Source organism: Globicephala melas, chromosome 20, assembly GCF_963455315.2.
Source record: "Globicephala melas chromosome 20, mGloMel1.2, whole genome shotgun sequence".
Lineage (NCBI taxonomy): Eukaryota > Metazoa > Chordata > Mammalia > Artiodactyla > Delphinidae > Globicephala > Globicephala melas.
This window is the reverse complement of record NC_083333.1, coordinates 31,689,297-31,707,711: the sequence shown is the minus strand read 5'-3', so window position 1 is coordinate 31,707,711 and position 18,415 is coordinate 31,689,297. Positions and strand designations below refer to the sequence as shown.

At 43.7% G+C, this 18,415-nt stretch overlaps 1 protein-coding gene across 1 annotated transcript in view; it reads right to left on the bottom strand.

Annotated features, from left to right (window-relative positions):
- Positions 1 to 18,415, bottom strand: part of RNF213 (ring finger protein 213) — an 87,293-nt gene that overhangs the window by 60,563 nt on the left and 8,315 nt on the right. Inside the window, exons 8-16 of the mRNA XM_060291226.2 lie at positions 18,000 to 18,256; positions 16,675 to 16,872; positions 12,806 to 13,028; positions 11,967 to 12,022; positions 10,670 to 10,823; positions 7,811 to 7,981; positions 3,073 to 3,162; positions 1,823 to 1,945; positions 795 to 975 (exon numbers count right to left, since the gene is read on the bottom strand). Of these exons, the coding sequence (XP_060147209.2) occupies positions 795 to 975; positions 1,823 to 1,945; positions 3,073 to 3,162; positions 7,811 to 7,981; positions 10,670 to 10,823; positions 11,967 to 12,022; positions 12,806 to 13,028; positions 16,675 to 16,872; positions 18,000 to 18,256 (1,453 nt within the window). The remainder of the gene's footprint in view (positions 1 to 794; positions 976 to 1,822; positions 1,946 to 3,072; positions 3,163 to 7,810; positions 7,982 to 10,669; positions 10,824 to 11,966; positions 12,023 to 12,805; positions 13,029 to 16,674; positions 16,873 to 17,999; positions 18,257 to 18,415) is intronic.

Sequence of the window (18,415 nt, the reverse complement as noted above, 5' to 3'; positions counted from 1 at the left end):
TCAACTTAAACTGCTCTAAAATATAAGGTCTATTAATTTAAAAAACACAAATGTAATATTTTCAAATGAGTAGTTTTTAATCATTACATAGGAATTCCACATCAATCTTCTTATTTTATCGCTACAACAACCCTGCCATTGAAGAAACTTAGCTTTTTGTTTTAAGGCTGTCCCAGTAATTTGATGAAACTGAGACGCAAAATAATCTAACTGTGGTGCTTTTCCACTAGATCTGAATCTAACGACTCACACATAAACCTGAATATAATGTTTTTAGGGAAATACACATCTCTCCCTCTTTGGTCACAAACGCTTGGGTCATGGAATGTACGGGTGGAAAAATCAGGCAGTACTTAGTTTTTGCTAAGGTCACCAGTATTGGATCGGACATTTATATGGATCTCAGAACAACAAAGAGAGGGTTTTAGACTCAGACACACTTGGGTTTTGATTTCAGTTCTTAACACTTATTCTTGGCAAGACCTTGGGTAAGTCCTATTACATTCTCCACCTCAGTTTCTTTGTCTGAGGAGCCTCAGGACCACTTCAAGTATAAGACATCAGCATGGTAGCTGGTGTTCAGCAGCTATTCTATGAATGGTGGATTTCAGTGTTAGCTCTCAATTACAATACAAGATACTATGAACCTTCCTGGGTCCTTCCATCCAGGCTGCTGCTTTTGGCAAACATCAACCCATTCGAACTGACTCACAGGTCAAATACTCTGCCCTACCCTTAGGTCAGGAGGCACCACTGGACAGAGCACATGTTCCCAGCACCCTCTGTGAACATACCATACAACTTGAGGAGATGATTGACTTCTGGCCAAGTGAGCAGGTGATTCAAAACCTCACCTAAGTCATCTACAAATTCCCCTCTACTTCTCGGCCAGGACTTAGTGATCACAGCAGACACAAGGGTGCCACATTTCCTCAAGTCGTTATAAGAGATTTTCTCAAGGATACTGGTCTGAGACTACAAGAAAATGAATAAAGAGAGGGATATTTAGAAGGTTTTTCTGGTTGGTTTGTTTTTGAATAACAGAAGTAAATTACCCACCCAACAGCATTTCAGAAATCCCTCATAACTAGTTTTACAAAGCCTCAAAAAAACCAATTATAAATAAAATGCTTAACTTTTCTTAGGGCACTTCCATTTTCCTGTGCACTGTCTCCGTAAGTGATGAATACTGGGGATGCGGAAACAGGTACCGACAGACAGATACAGACACAACCCACAAGTCACCCCTCTTTCCTCTGGCTCAATGCCAGTTTCTACATTTTTCCTGGGACTTTCACATTATGAAAAACATCAAACATAATACAAGTAAACCATTAATACTGGTATCCTTTGTATTCCTAACTGTAATTCTTGTAAAGCTACCTACAAACAACACATAAATTTTAATTCTCTTTCTAAGTGAATTGATAAAATCTTTTCAACTTCATACATTTTTCTTCCATAATGCTTTGCTAACCTTTGGGGTCTTCTACTGCATGCTAAGCAAGTGTTATTAGCAAGCAATAAAACAAAGGCTGGGTAGGTGGCAATGATAATAATGGGGCATTTAGGAGCAGCCTGTGAGATTTCTGGAGGTCACCCGTGAACTGCTATGATACCATGCAGTAGCAGGAAGCTGAGTGGCATTTCAAGGAGTGGGTACAGGGTACTGGATTTCAGGCTGGGGAGGGGGATGCCCAGAGCCCATTCTTTGCATTGGTGCAGGGTCTCAGAACCAGCGGCACTTAATAGCCTTTAGTTGATGAAGACAGAAGGCAGGTGTGAACCCAAACGCAATTCTTGAGTGGGAAAGGTTGTTCACCTGGCAGATCGAGCTCACGGCTTCAATGGCACACATCTCAAAGCGTTTCGACACACTGTCTTCTGCACCTGCAGCATCCCAGTTAGTGCTACAGAAGGCAGAGATCTGGGAGAGAGGCTTCTCCTGCAAGAAGGGAAGATGAGGGTGTTATAGGTTTGGGGTGCTGCACTCTCAGACACTATGGAATGAAAACACCCTAGTAATTTTCGCTTTCCTACTACTGTATCAGCTCCCCATTATTTTGACCTTCTTCCCATCCCATGCTAAGCATGTCCTCCCTGCCTCTAACCATTAGACCAACAAGGCAAAAATTCAAACAAGACCAAGAAGGCTAAAATTCCCACTTTGCAGAAAAAGCATCCGGCTCAGCAGCTTGCAAAAGCAGGTAAATTTAAAAAAAGGGCTTCCCTGGTGGCGCAGTGGCTGTCAATCTGCCTGCCAGTACGGGGGACATGGATTCAAGCTCTGGTCCGGGAAGATTCCCACATGCCGCGGAGCAACTGAGCCCATGCACCACAACTACTGAGCCTGCGCTCTAGATCTTGCAAGCCACATCTAGTGAGCCTGTGTGCCACATCTACCGAGCCTGCGTGCCACAACTACTGAAGCCTGCACGCCTAGAGGCTGTGCTCTGCAACAAGAGAAGCCACCGCAATAAGAAGCTCGCACATTGCAACGAAGAGTAGTCCCCGCTCGCCGCAACTAGAGAAGGCCTGCGCAGCAATGAAGACCCAACGCAGCCAAAAATAAATAAAATAAATGTATAACAAAAATATAAATTTTTAAAATTAATTAATTAAAAAAGGTTTCTTCTTTGCTTCTCTTTTCCTAAAAAGATCCATTTAACAGTTGCGTAGAAAACCCTCATATCCCGTTTTTTAAAACCCGAATTTTCTAGGGTCACAGGCCTTAATTAAAAATGGGGAGCAATTTTGTGTTGTCCCCACTTGTCACTGGGTTTAATAAGGCTCTTGTCACCAACAGGCCACTTAGAGCCACAGCATATAGGGTTAGTGCCAATTAGAACCCCATGCATGCTGAGGGTTCCCCTGGTGCCCAGACCTTGTGCCCTTATTCTTCTCTGGAATACCATCTGCAGTCAAACTATTAAGGCTGAATCAGAAATCATATGACAGAGTCATATGAACCCCATGCCCTGTCCCTTCAAATGCAGTCATCACGTGTCTTGGTTGCTTCTCACGGTCTGGTTTTACCGACTTCCAAAAAGAACATCCCCCGACTTTCAGTACCTGTTTGAGCCTCCCTTCCATGTCCCCCAGCAAGGATTCCTTCCAGCCATGCTCTGCAGGGAAGTTTATTTCCACCAGTCGCCTCCAGACCTGCAAAACCCACATGTAAGGGACAGCCACTAGGACACCTAGATGCCACAGTGGAATTCTATGAAGGAAGATGATTATGCACAGCGCTTCAAAGACACCTGGGTTCTGACTCATCTTTGTCAATGGTCTGCTGTGTCACTGGTGTGTCAGGGCAACCCACCTTAGCCTTATAAAACGAAGGGTCCTGACTGGGACAGGTCATCTCTACAGTCTCTTCCACTGTGTAACTGGTTTTTAACCTGAAAGGATTTCCCTCCATTGTTTTATTTCAAAAAGTTTCAAACTTAACAGAAAGTTGCAATGACAGCACAAGGACACTCATATACCTTCAGCTAGGCTCCCCAGTGTTTAAAGCGACTGCTTTATCTCTTTCTCTTTTGTGCTCCCTTTAGTCTCTCTAGAAATAGGCATTTTCTCTGCTGAACCATCGGAAGGAAGTTGCAGACGTCATGTCCCTTGGCCCATAAGTCCTGGGCAGGCATCCCCAACACCATGTCCCTTCTGCTACACATGGTAGTACAGGTGTCATGCTGAGGCCAGTTCACGTGGGTGTGACCTTTCTCGAGGAAGGGTCCATGTCCACATTTCTCTCATTGTCCACAGGTGTCCTTCCTGACTGTTTGGGTCATGGATTCAACTGACGGACAAACACTGCATTTAGTTACCATGTCTCTTTTCTAGAAGAGTTCTCTGGCCTTTTCTGTTTTCCTTTCTGTTATGATGATGACAAAGTTGTTTTCTTTTCCATTATGGTTTACTACAGGATATTGAATATAGTTCCCTGTGCTATACAGTTGGGCCTTGTTTACCTATTTTATATATTAGTAGTTTGTATCTGTTAATCCCAAACTCCTAATTTATCCCTCCCAGACCCCCTTTCCCTTTTGGTAACCACAAGTCTGTTCTCTACGTCTGTGAGTCTGTCTCTGTTTAGTAAATAAGTTCATTTGTGTTGTATTTTAGATCCCACATGTAAGTGACAGCATATGGTATTTGTCTTTCTCTGTCTGATTTACTCCACCTAATACGATAATCTCTAATATGATAATCCTCTTCTGGTCATTACTCATTGTGATACTCCAATTGCCTCAGATTTGGATAGTGGGAACCCCTGCAAGCTAGCTTCTGTCTCCTTTTTTTAAAAATGTAATAATTTTAGATGTACGGAAATACTGCAGAGATAGTATGGAGAGTTCCAGATACTCTCAGCCCAATTTCCCCGAGTGCTAACACGTTACGTAGCCATAGTACAGTTGTCAAAGCTAAGTAATTAGCATTGCTAGATTACCACGAACAAAACCACTGGCTTTATTTGGATTTCACCACTTTTTTCCCATGAACATCCTTTTACCATCCAGGATCTAACCTAGGATATCACCTTGGATCTAGTCCTGCCTCCTTGTGACATGTCACCACTAGACTTCAAGCACTTCTACTTTCTGGCAATACAAGGTGTTTCAGGCTGGCCTTTCACTTCTTCAGCCCCACCTCTAGAATCTGCTGTTCCTTCCAGAAGCACAGGTTTGGGGGGGTTTTGTTTTGGTTTGTTTTTCACGGGAAATGACATTTAGAAGCCATGACTAGGGCTCTGGGTGTGCTCACGGACCTCGGTGTCACAATCTCGAGGCCCTTTCAGTGGATGGAGTCAGGAACTGTGGTTGCTTTTTATTTTTTTAATTTTTACAATATTTATTTATTTATTTTTGGCTGCGATGGGTCTTCGTTGCCGTGCACGGGCTTTCTCTAGTTGCGGCGAGCAGGAGCTACACTTTGTTGCAGTGCACAGCTTCTCATTGTGGTGACTTCTCTTGTTGCGGAGCACGGGCTCTAGACACGTGGGCTTCAATAGTGTGGCTCGCGGGCTCTAGAGTGCAGGCTCAGTAGTTGTGGTGCAGGGGCTCAGCTGCTTCACGGATGTGGGATCTTCCTGGACCAGGGCTCGAACCTGTCCCCTGCATTGGCAGGCGGACTCCCAACCACTGTGCTACCAGGGAAGCCCCTGTTGTTGCTCTTTATTTATTATACAGCAGGTTCTTATTCGTTATCTACTTTATACATATTAGTGTATATATCTCAATACCAATCTCCCAATTCATCCCACCACCACCACCACCCCACCCCCGCTTTCCCTCCTTGGTGTCCATACGTTTGTTCTCTACATCTGTGTCTATTTCTGCCTTGCAAACCAGTTCATCTGTACCATTTTTCTAGATTCCACATATATGTGTTAATATACGATATTTGTTTTTCTCTTTCTGACTTACTTCACTCTGTATGACAGCCTCTATGTCCATCCATGTCTTCACAAACGACCCAATTTCGTTCCTTTTTATGGCAGAGTAATATTCCATCGTATATATGTACCACATCTTCTTTATCCATTTGTCTGTCGATGGGCATTTAGGTTGCTTCCATGACCTGGCTATTGTAACTAGTGCTGCAATGAACATTGGGATGCATGTGTCTTTTTGAATTATGGTTTTCTCTGGGTATATGCCCAGTAGTGGGATTGCTGGGTCATATGGTAATTCTATTTTTAGTTTTTTAAGGAAGATCCATACTGTTCTCCTTAGTGGTTGTATCAACTTACATTTCCACCAACAGTGCAAGAGGGTTCCCTTTTCTCCACACCCTCTCCAGCACTTGTTGTTTGTAGATTTTCTGATGATGCCCATTCTAACTGGTGTGAGGTGACACTCATTGTAGTTTTGATTTGCATTTCTCTAATCATTAGTGTTGTTGAGCAGCTTTTCATGTGCTTCTTGGCCATCTATATGTCTTCTTTGGAGAAATGTCTATTTAGGTCTTCTGCCCATTGTTTGGTTGGGTTGTTTGTTTTTTTAATATTGAGCTGCATGAGCTGTTTATGTATCTTGGAGATTAATCCTTTGTCCATTGACTCGTTTGCAAATATTTTCTCCCATTCTGAGGGTTGTCTTTTCGTCTTGTTTATAGTTTCCTTTGCTGTGCAAAAGCTTTTAAGTTTCATTAGGTCCTATTTATTTTTGATTTTATTTCCATTACTCTAGGAGGTGGGTCAAAAAAGATCTTGCTGTGATTTATGTCAAACAGTGTTCTTCCTATGTTTGCCTCTAAGAGTTTTATAGCGTCCAGTCTTACATTTAGGTCTCGAATCCATGTTGAGTTTATTGTTGTGTATGGTGTTAGGGAGTATTCTAATTTCATTCTTTTACATGTAGCTGTCCAGTTTTCCCAGCACCACTTATTGAAGAGACTGTCTTTTCTCCATTGTATATCCATGCATCCTGTGCCATGGATTAGTTGACCATAGTTGCATGGGTTTATCTCTGGGCTTTCTATCCTGTTCCATTGATCTATATTTCTGTTTTTGTGCCAGTACCATATTGTCTTGATTACTGGAGCTTTGTAGTATGGTTTGAAGTCAGGGAGTCTGATTCCTCCAGCTCCATTTTTTTTTCCTCAAGATTGATTTGGCTATTCAGGGTCTTTTGTGTCTCCATACAAATTTTAAGATTTTTTGTTCTAGTTCTATAAAAAATGCCACTGGTAATTTGATAGGGATTGCATTGAATCTGTAGATTGCTTTGGGTAGTATAGTCATTTTCACAATATTGATTCTTCCAATCCAAAAACATGGTATATTTCTCCATCTGTGTGTGTCATTTTTGATTTCTTTCATCAGTGTCTCATAGTTTTATTAGTACAGGTCTTTTACCTGTTGTTGCTTTTTAAATCATGAGTTCACACTATACCTCTAGCTCCTTCCAAACCACAGACCTCCTCCTCTCTCCCCTGGTCCACACGTCCCTCCTCCAGTAAGAAAGAACCTGGGCTTCCAACAGCAGCAACCCTGTGTCCATCTGCTCAGCCTTAGAGTACACACAACATAGCTCCAGACTTGCTACACCCATTCCACTGCCAACAGCAAAACTTCTAAACCAAGTTCAAGATGTATGTATGTTTTCCTTGTTTTGACCTTAGACTCTGCCCCGGTGAGGGTGAGTGGTCAGAGTTCTGGGCTCTGGGTATTTGGATTAATGATCTTCTCCCCTCTGTGTAGATAGGTAATAAGTTTGAAGAAGTCTGAGATGGAGTGAGAGTCATTTGTCTCTGCTCATGCACAGTCTCAGCTATATGATTTTATAATGACTCCATTAAAGTATCCCTGGAAGGCAACAGCCTATTGAAGTCTGGTTTGATGACGTCAGAGGGCCATTTGGTTGGTTTGCTTATATCACTTTCTAGAACTTTGTCCTGGAGCCAACAGTCTTTAGGCCCTCCCTCTTCCTCCTCAGTGGCACAAGATTCTGTCCACACCTCGGTTTCTGGAAGCCCTCCCTGCCTCCCAACATTTTGGAACTGATTTCCAGTTTCCTCACATTCAGACGCCACTCTGCCCAGTTTCCCTTTCAAGTAGCTCTTGCTTCCATCTTATTCTTCCACTTTCAACATCATAAACCTGACTCATAACCTCAGCACTGGATCACTCGAATGCCCCTCCCCGCCAGCCCAACAAGGTCTGTCCTCACCATTCAGCAGCCTCACCATCGGTGTGGGGACCATGGCCCACCCACCAGGGTGCCCGTGCCCTTGGGTCCTGTTAGGGGAGCAGCTGCCCATTCTGCAAACAAGACCCACTGGGTTCCCTGCACTCGGCAGGGCTTACCTCAATCTCCTCGCAGTAAGTGAAGGTGACAGAAAACGAATGCTCAGTCTGGAATATGCCCTTTTGAAAAATTCTCTGAAGCCAAGATCTTGTAGCGGCGAGAGTCCCCTGGAAGACTGTTTTTACTGAATTCTTCTTTCCAGTTTCATTTCCCTGTCCTCCTGCTGAATCCTGTCACCACAAGTGAGAGACAGAGAGTTTAATTGTCCCTGCGCTGTGGACCCAAAGGATCGGCCAGATGCCACTCCCTTCCCCCCTGCACGCCCGACACCACCTGTGCGCTCAGACTCACCGGCCTGGCCAGAGCCTGCACATTCATAGCACTTTCATTTCCCCAGAACATTTCGGCTTCTCTCTGGGTGGGCAGCATGGGGGAACGAGGCAGGAGAAGGAGTGGCATGGATGCCCCAACAAATGACCCCAGGCAACTGTTAACAGAGGCAACTCTGCCTCGCCAATGCACAGACTTCCTGGGCTCTGAGCCGAGGAAGAGCTGACAAGCTTCCTCTGGACAGGGTGCGAAGGAGGCACCCAGGGCTCAGAGCTTCCAGCAGTTCAGAGAAGCCGAGCTAGTGTAAACCCTGCTCCTCAGTGACATGTTTGGTCTGCGGGCCAGGAGGTAAACCCACGTCCCCAACCACTGGTGCTCTTTCCTTGAGGTTCTCCCTTCATTCCCTCTCCCTGAAAAGCCCCTTTTCCCCGGGGTCAAGGGCTCCAAGGATGCCTCCCTCCCTCTCTCCCTCTCCTTCTCACCAGAAGCACCTTTACCACAAAGCAGATACAGCCCAGCCATCAGCCCCACTTAGAGGTCTCTCCCAGTTCTGTGTGTGTTTGCTTTTGCTTCAACTGAGCCCCTCAAATTGTGTGTCAGGACCCCCCAAAATTGAATCTGTTGGTGTCACTCCCTCCCTCCAGAGATGCCTGGCCCAAGGGCTAAAGACGCGGTGGCGAGGCAGCTGCCCAAGGAGCTGACAGCACGGTCAGTAACCAGAGCAAGTGCCAAGATGAGAAAGCACAAGCTATTTTCAAGGCACATAAAGGGTGCTGTACCCAGCCTGGTGGGGGCAGTTCTTCCCTGAAAGATTCGGGGAGCTCTGGGCAGCATGGGAGTGGTGGGCTGGGGTACAGGTGTGACGGGAGCATAGCACTCAGGATGTGGGTGGCAAGGGCCAGCGACAGTTCTGAGCTGAAAGCAGGACACGCTGACCCATGCGGAACATCCCCGCATGGTGCAACAGCTTCTAGAATAATCTGGAAGCTTTAGCAGGGTGTGCATGCCATCTGTGATCTGGCATTGCCTAGATCTCAGCTCCATCTCCAGCCACACTAGGCTACCTGTGGGTCCTCCGGAGCAGCATGTTCCTCTCCTCCCTGACACTGCACGGGCTGCTCTCTCGCCCTGTGGGAACGTCTGCCCCTCCGAAGGCCCTTTGTTCCCAGGGCACCTGATCAACACTCCAGCTTAGCATTAAGCCACTGTGCTGCAATTATGTGCTCACAGGATGGTCCCCCTCCTACGCATCCCTGCTGCCAGGGACCTGTCTTCTCCATCTGGGTGTCCCCTGCACCCAGCACAGATGATGGACGTAAGTGGATAACCCAAGTCTGAAAATCTACTCTAGAACCTTCAGCTTTGCTCCTTGTTTTTCTCGATCTGATGTCCTATCAATCCTATCAACCCTTTATGTCAGCATGCAACCAAAAGCTTTGCAAAAACTCTTCATATACTTTGGTTTTATTTAATTTCAGTTCTGCAAAGCTTTCTGCTTTTATGGCACAGGTAGAGTATTTGGATCAGACTGTGGATTGCACTAATCTGAGATCCCAACCAACATTTAAGATAGTTATTTCTACAGGGACATATACCCTAAGTAACTGACAAATTTCAAATTTCTTGAACACAGTTTATCTAGACGTTGGCACCTGCCTATGATGGTTTAAATAATACCCACTTCAGGAGAAAGCAATCATCTTACCAATAATGTTTATTTTTAAATGTATCCTTGGTATTTTAAAGAAGAAAAACGAAAAGGAACAAGTTAAAACATATACTTAATTATTTTATATCACTAACGTCCCAGTTCTGACGTGTCAAATGCTTAACAAATAATTGGTCGATCTAAATATGAAATCATCTATCACCTTCATGTGGAAGCTCAAACTCAAGCTGGTGAAGATCACACAACAATGGGAAAATATAAGCTGCGCACAACAAGCAACGTCATGGATGGAACTCAGAGATGTCACGTCAAGTGAAGAAAGCCAGACACAAAAAGGAAAGAGTTCAAAGATGGGCAAAACTAATCCGTGGTGGTAGAGATCAGGAGAGTGGTTACCTCTGGGAGGTGTGGAGCGAGGGGGGACAGAGCTCTGGGATGTCCCTACAGCTTGATGAGGGAGATGGAGCCTGTGTGGAAAGGCTCTAAGGTGGGCACTTAGGTGTGTGGACCTCGCTACTGTATTTGAGTTTCAGTGAACAGGAATAAAGCTCAGGTGGGAAAGACTAGGCATGAATATGCATTTAGGTGGGGAGGTCCTTGCCTGAAGTCCCAGCCACTTGCAGAGCTCTTGAATTAACCCAGTCACAGCTGATACTCTACACTTGAGATCCTGCACTGCCTCCTTCCCTCCAACGCAAGCCCTGAGAGCAAGCACGCAGACCCTAGTTCACCAAAATAGCCTCGATGCACAGAACAAAACCTGGCATCAAGTAGGTACTGACAAATATCTGATGACACAATCAGCCACTCTGTGTCATTCCAGCAATCCTAGAATTAGCCTATCTCCTTTTTGAACTGAGGGTGCTTCAGGTTCCATAGCTCTCCTGGGTACAACATTACGTGTACGTGTTCCACTTACCACTAGAAGTTTAAGTATAATAATTCTGCAAACAATCTCAGCAGATAAGGCAGGCATCTCATAAAACGTGTATTCTTTTGTTATTCTGCAGGTAGTTTCGTGAAGTTTCAGGCACACAGTCAAGTAGGACTGTATCAAGGGCTCCTCAAGAATCCTACCCCACAAAGAGTTGAAAGAAATCAATGAAGTAATTTAGGAGGAATGAGAAAACAGTACCCCTTATCCATGACGAGTTCCTTCCCTTTAAAACACCTACAAGGAAGGCGTGTACTTGATCCCATATAGGTTAACATCCAGGACATTTCCATCTATCTTGAACTTGGGATTAAGATAAAAAGGAAACAAAGTCCTTGTGGTTTGCCTCCATGGTCTGAACTATTTTAACAAAAGCAAGTTAAACTATTTCCAAGTGTATTCCTTTGTTTGAAAAAAATCTTAGGGATGCATATTACCAAAGATTCAAATACCATATAAATTTTTTAAAAAATCAGGAAGATACAGGGAGGGAGAAAGAGAAAGAAATGCTAGAAGAATATATCCTGGGATATCCTGTGCATGAAATCTCTTCCCGCTCTGTGTGGACTTGCTTACTGGTTGACACATGACCAGAGCTGAGAGTTAGGGAGTTGATCAGAGTGGGGTTTAGAAGGCAGCATGAGAAAGGAATTACCTGGGTCAATTCTGTAATACACAGAATTAGGTGGGGTCCCTGAAGCCCCAGGTGCTTGATGTTAATGAAGACCTGACACCCCCACCTCCATCCTGAACACCCTACTAATTCAGATGAGGTGATCCTGGCAGTGCTCCAAGTATCTCGGAAAATACCTTCTCTCCCACAGGTACATTTCTATTGTTCTGCATTCGGTACACTGTGCCTTCTGGGTATCAGAGGTCACACAAATTTGCAGGAGCAAGTAATCTCAGATGATTACGGAAAGCTAACTTTGATTTTTATTTTCAACTTCCCTGACTTGTAAAAAAAATTTGAAGACTAAGTGCTGACGAAATGCAGGATGCAAGCATGAATATGTAATATGATGGTGATCACTTAAAAATAAATGACAAAAATGCACAGGAAAAAAGACCAGATGGAAATAAACCAAAATCTTAGCAGCTGATTTCTATGCTTTTCCCTTTTTTAAAAAGTAGCATGATTACATTAATACCTAGAAAAAAGAAGTGGGATATATATTAATTTATGACCTTCCATTAATGACAGCAAATATGGGATACAGCCAATCAGTAGGCGATAACCGTGTGCAAGAGGAGAGAGACTACACTTTACTTTTCTACTTACTTTTCCCGAAACATATCCAGGAGGTGCAACAGCATTTCAAAAGTACTCTTAATACTCTAGGGTGGGGAAGAAAAGAAAAAAAAGAGAGGATTTAATCATGATGCCACCATCTTTGCTAAAACAGACCCCCCAAAATCCAACATAAATAGAGCATAATAATTATTTTCTTTCTATAAACAAATTTTAAGGGGCTCAAGTACTAATCTTATACCTTCTACAAATAAAACTCAGGATTTAAAATTATACTGTTTTGGGGACTTCCCTTGTGGTCCAGTAGTTAAGAATCCGCCTTCCAATGCAGGGGATGGAGGTTCGATCCCTGGTTAGGGAACTAAGATCCCACATGCCACAGGGCAACTAAGCCCACGCCACAACTACTGAGCTCACGTGCCACAACTAGGGAGAAGCCTGTGCGCTGCAACAAAGAGCCCGCACGCAGCAACAAAAGATCCTGCATGCCGCAACTAAGACCCAAAGTAACCAAAAATAAATAAATATGTTTTTAAAAATAAAATAATACCATTTTATCCACCCCCAAAATGGGAAAGGACAGAGAGCAATTAGGAAGTGGACCAATACTCAGAATAACTTCTAGCCCTGCCCTGCACAATCACACATACCCAAAGGCTACTGTTTTATTGAGTTCTATTTACTGAAACAGAATAACTCAAGTAAATCAACCCTTTACCCTATGAAATATTGACCCCTCCTGGTTCTCTTTTTTCTAAATGCTTTACCCTGTCAGGTTTTCAGAAAAGGAGAATCACACATTCTGACTGATTCGGTTTTGATCTGCTTTTGCTAAGCAAGGACTCAAGAGCCGATTCCAGACAACAAACCTGGGAATTTCTGTCGGAGATTTCCTCAAGTCCTTCAAGCCGGTACCAAGTCCCTAGAAGACAGTCCAGGATACGAGGGGGTGAGTAACTCAGGTAGTCAATGAGGTCTTCCATGTAATGAACCAAGTTACTCAGAGGGAGCAAACTGAACCAGGATCGGAACAGATACTCATCCACATTTAGCAAATGTCTGTTCTTTCCCATTAGCTGGAGTAATTGTTTCCTATATAAGGGAAAATTGGAACAGAAAAAAAGGGCAACAGTGAGATCAGTAAAACAGACCAAGTTAGTTAAAATTATGTTAGAAGGGATCTGAAAAGTTCTGATTTCAAAAATGATTTAAATGCTAAGAACTCAATCAAATGAGAAGTAAACAATAATATATTAAGGATTCAGCAACATGGATGAACTCTGAGGACATGATGCTCAGTTAAATCAGCCACTTACAAAAGGACAAATACTCTGATTCCACTTATGTGAGGTCCCTAGAGGAGCCAGATTCATAGAGACAGACAGTAGAGTGGTGGGTGCCAGGGGCTGGTAGTGAGGGAGGGAGTAGACAGTTGTTGTTTAATGGGGACACAGTTTCAGTTTTACAAGATGAAAAGTTCTGGAGACGGATGGGGGTGACAGTTGCATAACAATGTGAATGTACTTAATGCCACTGAACCGTACACTTAAAATGATTAAAATGGTAAATTGTAGGTTAGGTATATTTTATCATAATAATAAAAGAATCCACCCAAAATTAAGCACTTTCCAGCTTTACTGAGATACAACTGGCATATGACGCTGTGTTACGGTTAAGGTTAAATGTGTTGATTTGATACTCTTTCTTATTGCAAAATGATTACCACCATAGCATTACTCGATAGCTACACCCATTGTGTCATATAGTTACCATTTCTTTTCTGTGGTGAAAACATTTTTTGTGGTGAAAACATTTAAAAGTTGCTACTCTCTTAGCTTACTATAAGTAAACAATACAGTATTATTAACTATAGTTACCATGCTGTACATTAGCTCCCCAGAACTAATTTCTCTTCAGAGTACTGAAGTTTGTACTCTGACCAACATCTCCCCTTTTCCCCACCTCCCAGCCCCTGGTAATCACCATTCTACTCTCTGCTTCTGTGAGTTTGACTTTTTTACATTTCACATATAAGTGATATCATACAGTATTTGCCTTTTTCTATCTGACTTATCTCACTTAGCATAATGCCCTCAAGGTCCATCCATGTGTTGCAAGTGGCAGGATTCCCTTTTTTTTGTGGCTGAATAATACTGCGTCATATATACATATATATGATGATATACACAAGTATATATACATCATATATATGTATACACACACACATATACACACCACTGCTTTATTTATTCATTTGTTGATGGACACGTAGGTTGCTTCCAAATCTTGCCTATTGTGAATAATGCTGCAATGAACACAGGGGTACAGATATCTCTTTGAGATACTTATTTCATTTCCTTGGGTTACATACCCACAAGTAGGACTGCTGGCAATCCTATGGCAATCCTATGGCAGTTCTTTTTTTAACTTTTGATACTGTTTTCCATTGTGGGTGCAATAATTTATGAACTAAGCATGTTGATGCGTGAATAAGCAAGCGCCCTGGATCAAACAGTCTATGCAAACCCAGTCTGGGGAAGGTCTTTAAATTATGCTGTTCTGTAACACTGTCCTGGAGACCCGAAAAGATGACAATGGGAAAGTAAATACAGCCGAGTGACACAGAAGCGACAGAGGCTACGCGAAACATATGGATGGATAAAGCTTCACTACATACTAAAGGCCACTTTTGCCTAAAAGACACGATCTTTAAGACCAATGCTAATGTTTGTCATTCTCCAGCTAAATTTCTTCTAGATAGTCAGTCTTCTAGATAAATGCCCCTTGAAGGGCAATTTAAAATATATATAATTATATAAATAATCTTAATTTGGCTTTAATTTCAAAACGTTCCAATAATAGTGAAGAAGAAATAATTCAGCTCACTCACTATTTCAATCCCTAAAAACCTATAGGCTAGATCCTATTGGATTAGGGGCGGGGAGGGCAGATGAGAGACTTGGAATAGTTTCTTTGACAAAAAACAAAGTAAATGGGGGATGTCATCTGTGCTTGGAAATAAGTGTTAGTATTAATTTTTTTGTACTGAATTTGTATTTTTTATTTAGCTTTTGTACTTAAATTTGATTTACCATTCTTCTTTTATGGATTGTGCTTTCTGTGTCTTCTCTAAGAAATCTTTCCTTGCCTCAAAATAGTACTTCACTACCTCAAGATGTGCACCTACAATGTGCAAAGCCTCTGACCTGTGAAATTCTACTTTCAGGAATTTATCTTGAGGAAATAATTGGACAGGGAAAATTACAAAGAAGTGCATCAAAGCATGCTTACAAAGCGAAAGTGCAGAAGTAATCCAAGCGTCCAGGCACAGAGAACCGGCTAAATCAAATTTGCAACACTAAGCAGTCATTACAAAAGTAGGTATATATTTACTGGCAAAAAAAATCGTTCACAATATACTGTTAAATGAAAAAAAGAAGGTTGGAAAACAGGATAAAACTGAATCAATAATCTATCATAGCGGCGGGGCAGGAGGGAATTGCATGAAACCAGACAAAAGGTGCAAACTTCCAGACATAAGATAAATAAATGCTACGGATATAACGTACAACATGATAAATATAATGAACACTGCTCTGTGTTATATATGAAAGCTGTTCAGAGAGGAAATCCTAAGAGTTCTCATCGCAAGGGAGAAACTTTTTTTCTATTTCTTTAATTTTGCACCTATGAGGTAATAACAGATGTTCACTAAACTTATCGTTGGTCATCATTTTGTGATGTAAGTCAAATCATTATGCTGTACACCTTAAACTTATACAGTGCTATAGGTCAATTATATCTCAATAAAACTGTAAGAAAAATACATAATCTATCTTTTGTGGTTGATTTTTTTTTTTTTTTTTTTGCAGTACGCAGGCCTCTCACTGTTGTGGCCTCTCCGTTGCAGAGCACAGGCTCTGGATGCGCAGGCTCAGCGGCCATGGCTCACGGGCCCAGCCGCTCCGCAGCATGTGGGATCTTCCCGGACCGGGGCACGCACCCGTGTCCCCTGCATCGGCCGGCGGACTCTCAACCACTGCGCCACCAGGGAAGCCCTGTGGTTGATTTTTAAGCATATAAAGCACCCACATATCGACATTTGGACAAAACCCTGCAGATACACAGGCCAAAGTGTCAACAGCAATGATTAGCTCTGGGGTTGCAGGCCATTTTTGTATTTTTCTTTGTATTTCTTGCTTGTTTAAAATTCTTTTTTTAAAAAAAATTTAATTAAAAAAAAAATTTAATTTAATTTATTTTTTGGCTGCGATGGGTCTTCATTGCTGTGCACAGGCTTTCTCTAGTTGTGGGGAGAGGGGGCTACTCTTCGTTGCAGTGTGCCGGCTTCTCATTGTGGTAGCTTCTCTTGCTGTGGAGCACGGGCTCTAAGCACGTGGGCTTCAGTAGTTGCAGCACGCAGGCTCAGTAGTTGTGGCTCATGGGCTCTAGAGCACAGCCTCAGTAGTTGTGGTGCACGGGCTTAGTTGCTCCAAGGCATGTATCTTCCCAGACCAGGGTTCGAACCCGTGTCCCCTGCACTGGCAGGCGGATTCTTAACCACTGAGCCACCAGGGAAATCCCCTAAAATCTTTAAAGAAGTAATTTAAAAAGAAGTGATACATTACTTCCATCACTAAAAGCAGGAATGAGTGGGTACTAAAAGTCCACTGGAGATCTTGGAAGCACAGTTATGATTCCAAGATTTACATATGTTAAGTGCAGGTCTGTAACTTACTGATCTGCTCTTTTTTCCCGAAACTCCGAGAAGGAGATGCCTTCAAGGGCTGCCCAGGTGTCCTCGGGCTGCACGCCTGAGTCCTGGGCTGGTGAGGACAGGTCCATGCAGTGGTGCAGCACAGGCAGGGCACACACCCAATGGTCAACGTTTCTGTCCATGCACATTTGGCACAGGTTTACCATGGATGCTCGCCAGCTAGAAAGGGAACAGAGATCCCATGTGAGCCCAGCACGGCCAGTGTCAGGCCAGCCCCGGGGGTCTGACACCCACCAGCGAAGGGACAGCTCCTCGCACAGAGCATAAGATAAGAGCGCTCCGGGTGTCTGAGCACAGAGTGACCAGATCAGGGAGAAACCTCAGGGGACCCCTCGGCACCCCCAAAAAGCATCAGGCACTGAACTGGCCCTTTCGAAGCCCCAGAGCAAACTCCTGGTGGCATCTTTCCATCCTCCTTGACAGTGGAGGAGACAGAGGTTCAGAGAGGCATGTGATCTATGCAAGGGCCCCTGTGCCAGAGCTGGGGCTTGAACCCAGGTCATCTGGCAACAGTAAATCTACATATAAAGCAACTTTTTACATGTAAGGAAGGAGCCTATAAATAATACACGGCATGTTCCCTACAATCACAAAACACGGATGTTTCTTAAGACCTGGAAACACTTGTATATTTGCCAGCATTTCTTCTCTCTTTCAAAATGAACGGGGTTTAACTGGGTGTTTTAAATTTGTAAAACCACAAGGCAGGTGTTCCATAAGACTGACTGCTCAGAGAAGGCTGCCCAATATCACCCTAAAGTTCAATTCAAACAGCTCCAGAAAAAAGACCTTGGGACCATCAGAGGGTTCTGGGGCGGCACCTCCACCCAGTGAAACATGAGTGCCTTCAGGACAGGCCGCGGCCTCCACACCACGAGTGCTCCGGGCCCAGCGCAGTGACACTCTGGCTCGTGAACTGGGCACGGCAACTGCAGAGGCCACGGGGAGGGCACCCACAGTACTTCCACAAACATCCTCAAGTCCGGCTTCGTTGTCTTACCTTGACCCCCCCCCCCCAAGATACACGCACGTGGGGCTGAGTCATGAGACACCTTGAAGCTGCTCAAAAGCAGGGTACTCAGGAGAACGTGAATAAAATGAAAACTGGTATATCGGCTAGAAGAGGCCAGCGGGACAGACACTGACGCGACAACAGTGAGCAGTAAAGTTACGGCTAGTTTTTATTCCTTGCATGTCTTCATCCATTCTCTGACAAGCACTTATTTTTATAATCAGATAAAAACCATTAGAGAGCTAGAAAATCTTTACACACACACACACACTACCTCTGAGATGTTTCAAGGATGTGGATCAGATCCTTGCGAAGGGCATCCGGTGAACTGGCATTCGAGCAAAGGAGGCAACAGAGTGAGCTCAGGTCACTTTCCAGTAAGAGAAAGTGAAATTTTTCCACTGAGAAAAGGACAATCAGGCCCATTCTCAATTTACTCCTCACCGGGCAGTCTTCAGGCAGAGGGTCCGCCCTCATTTCCAGAAATGGTGCCATTTTCTTTGTCAAACATTCCCACAGGTGCTTTCTCACCTGCTCCCAGGAGAAAAGGGAGATACAGAACCACGGCATTGAACCCACCAGAGGTGTCAAGAGCTGCCCATCACTATGCTTACTTCCCCATCAGTTGGGCAGGGAGGGCTCTGTGGAGGGGTCACCCACTGCCTGCCTCCCCACTAAATCCTGAGCATC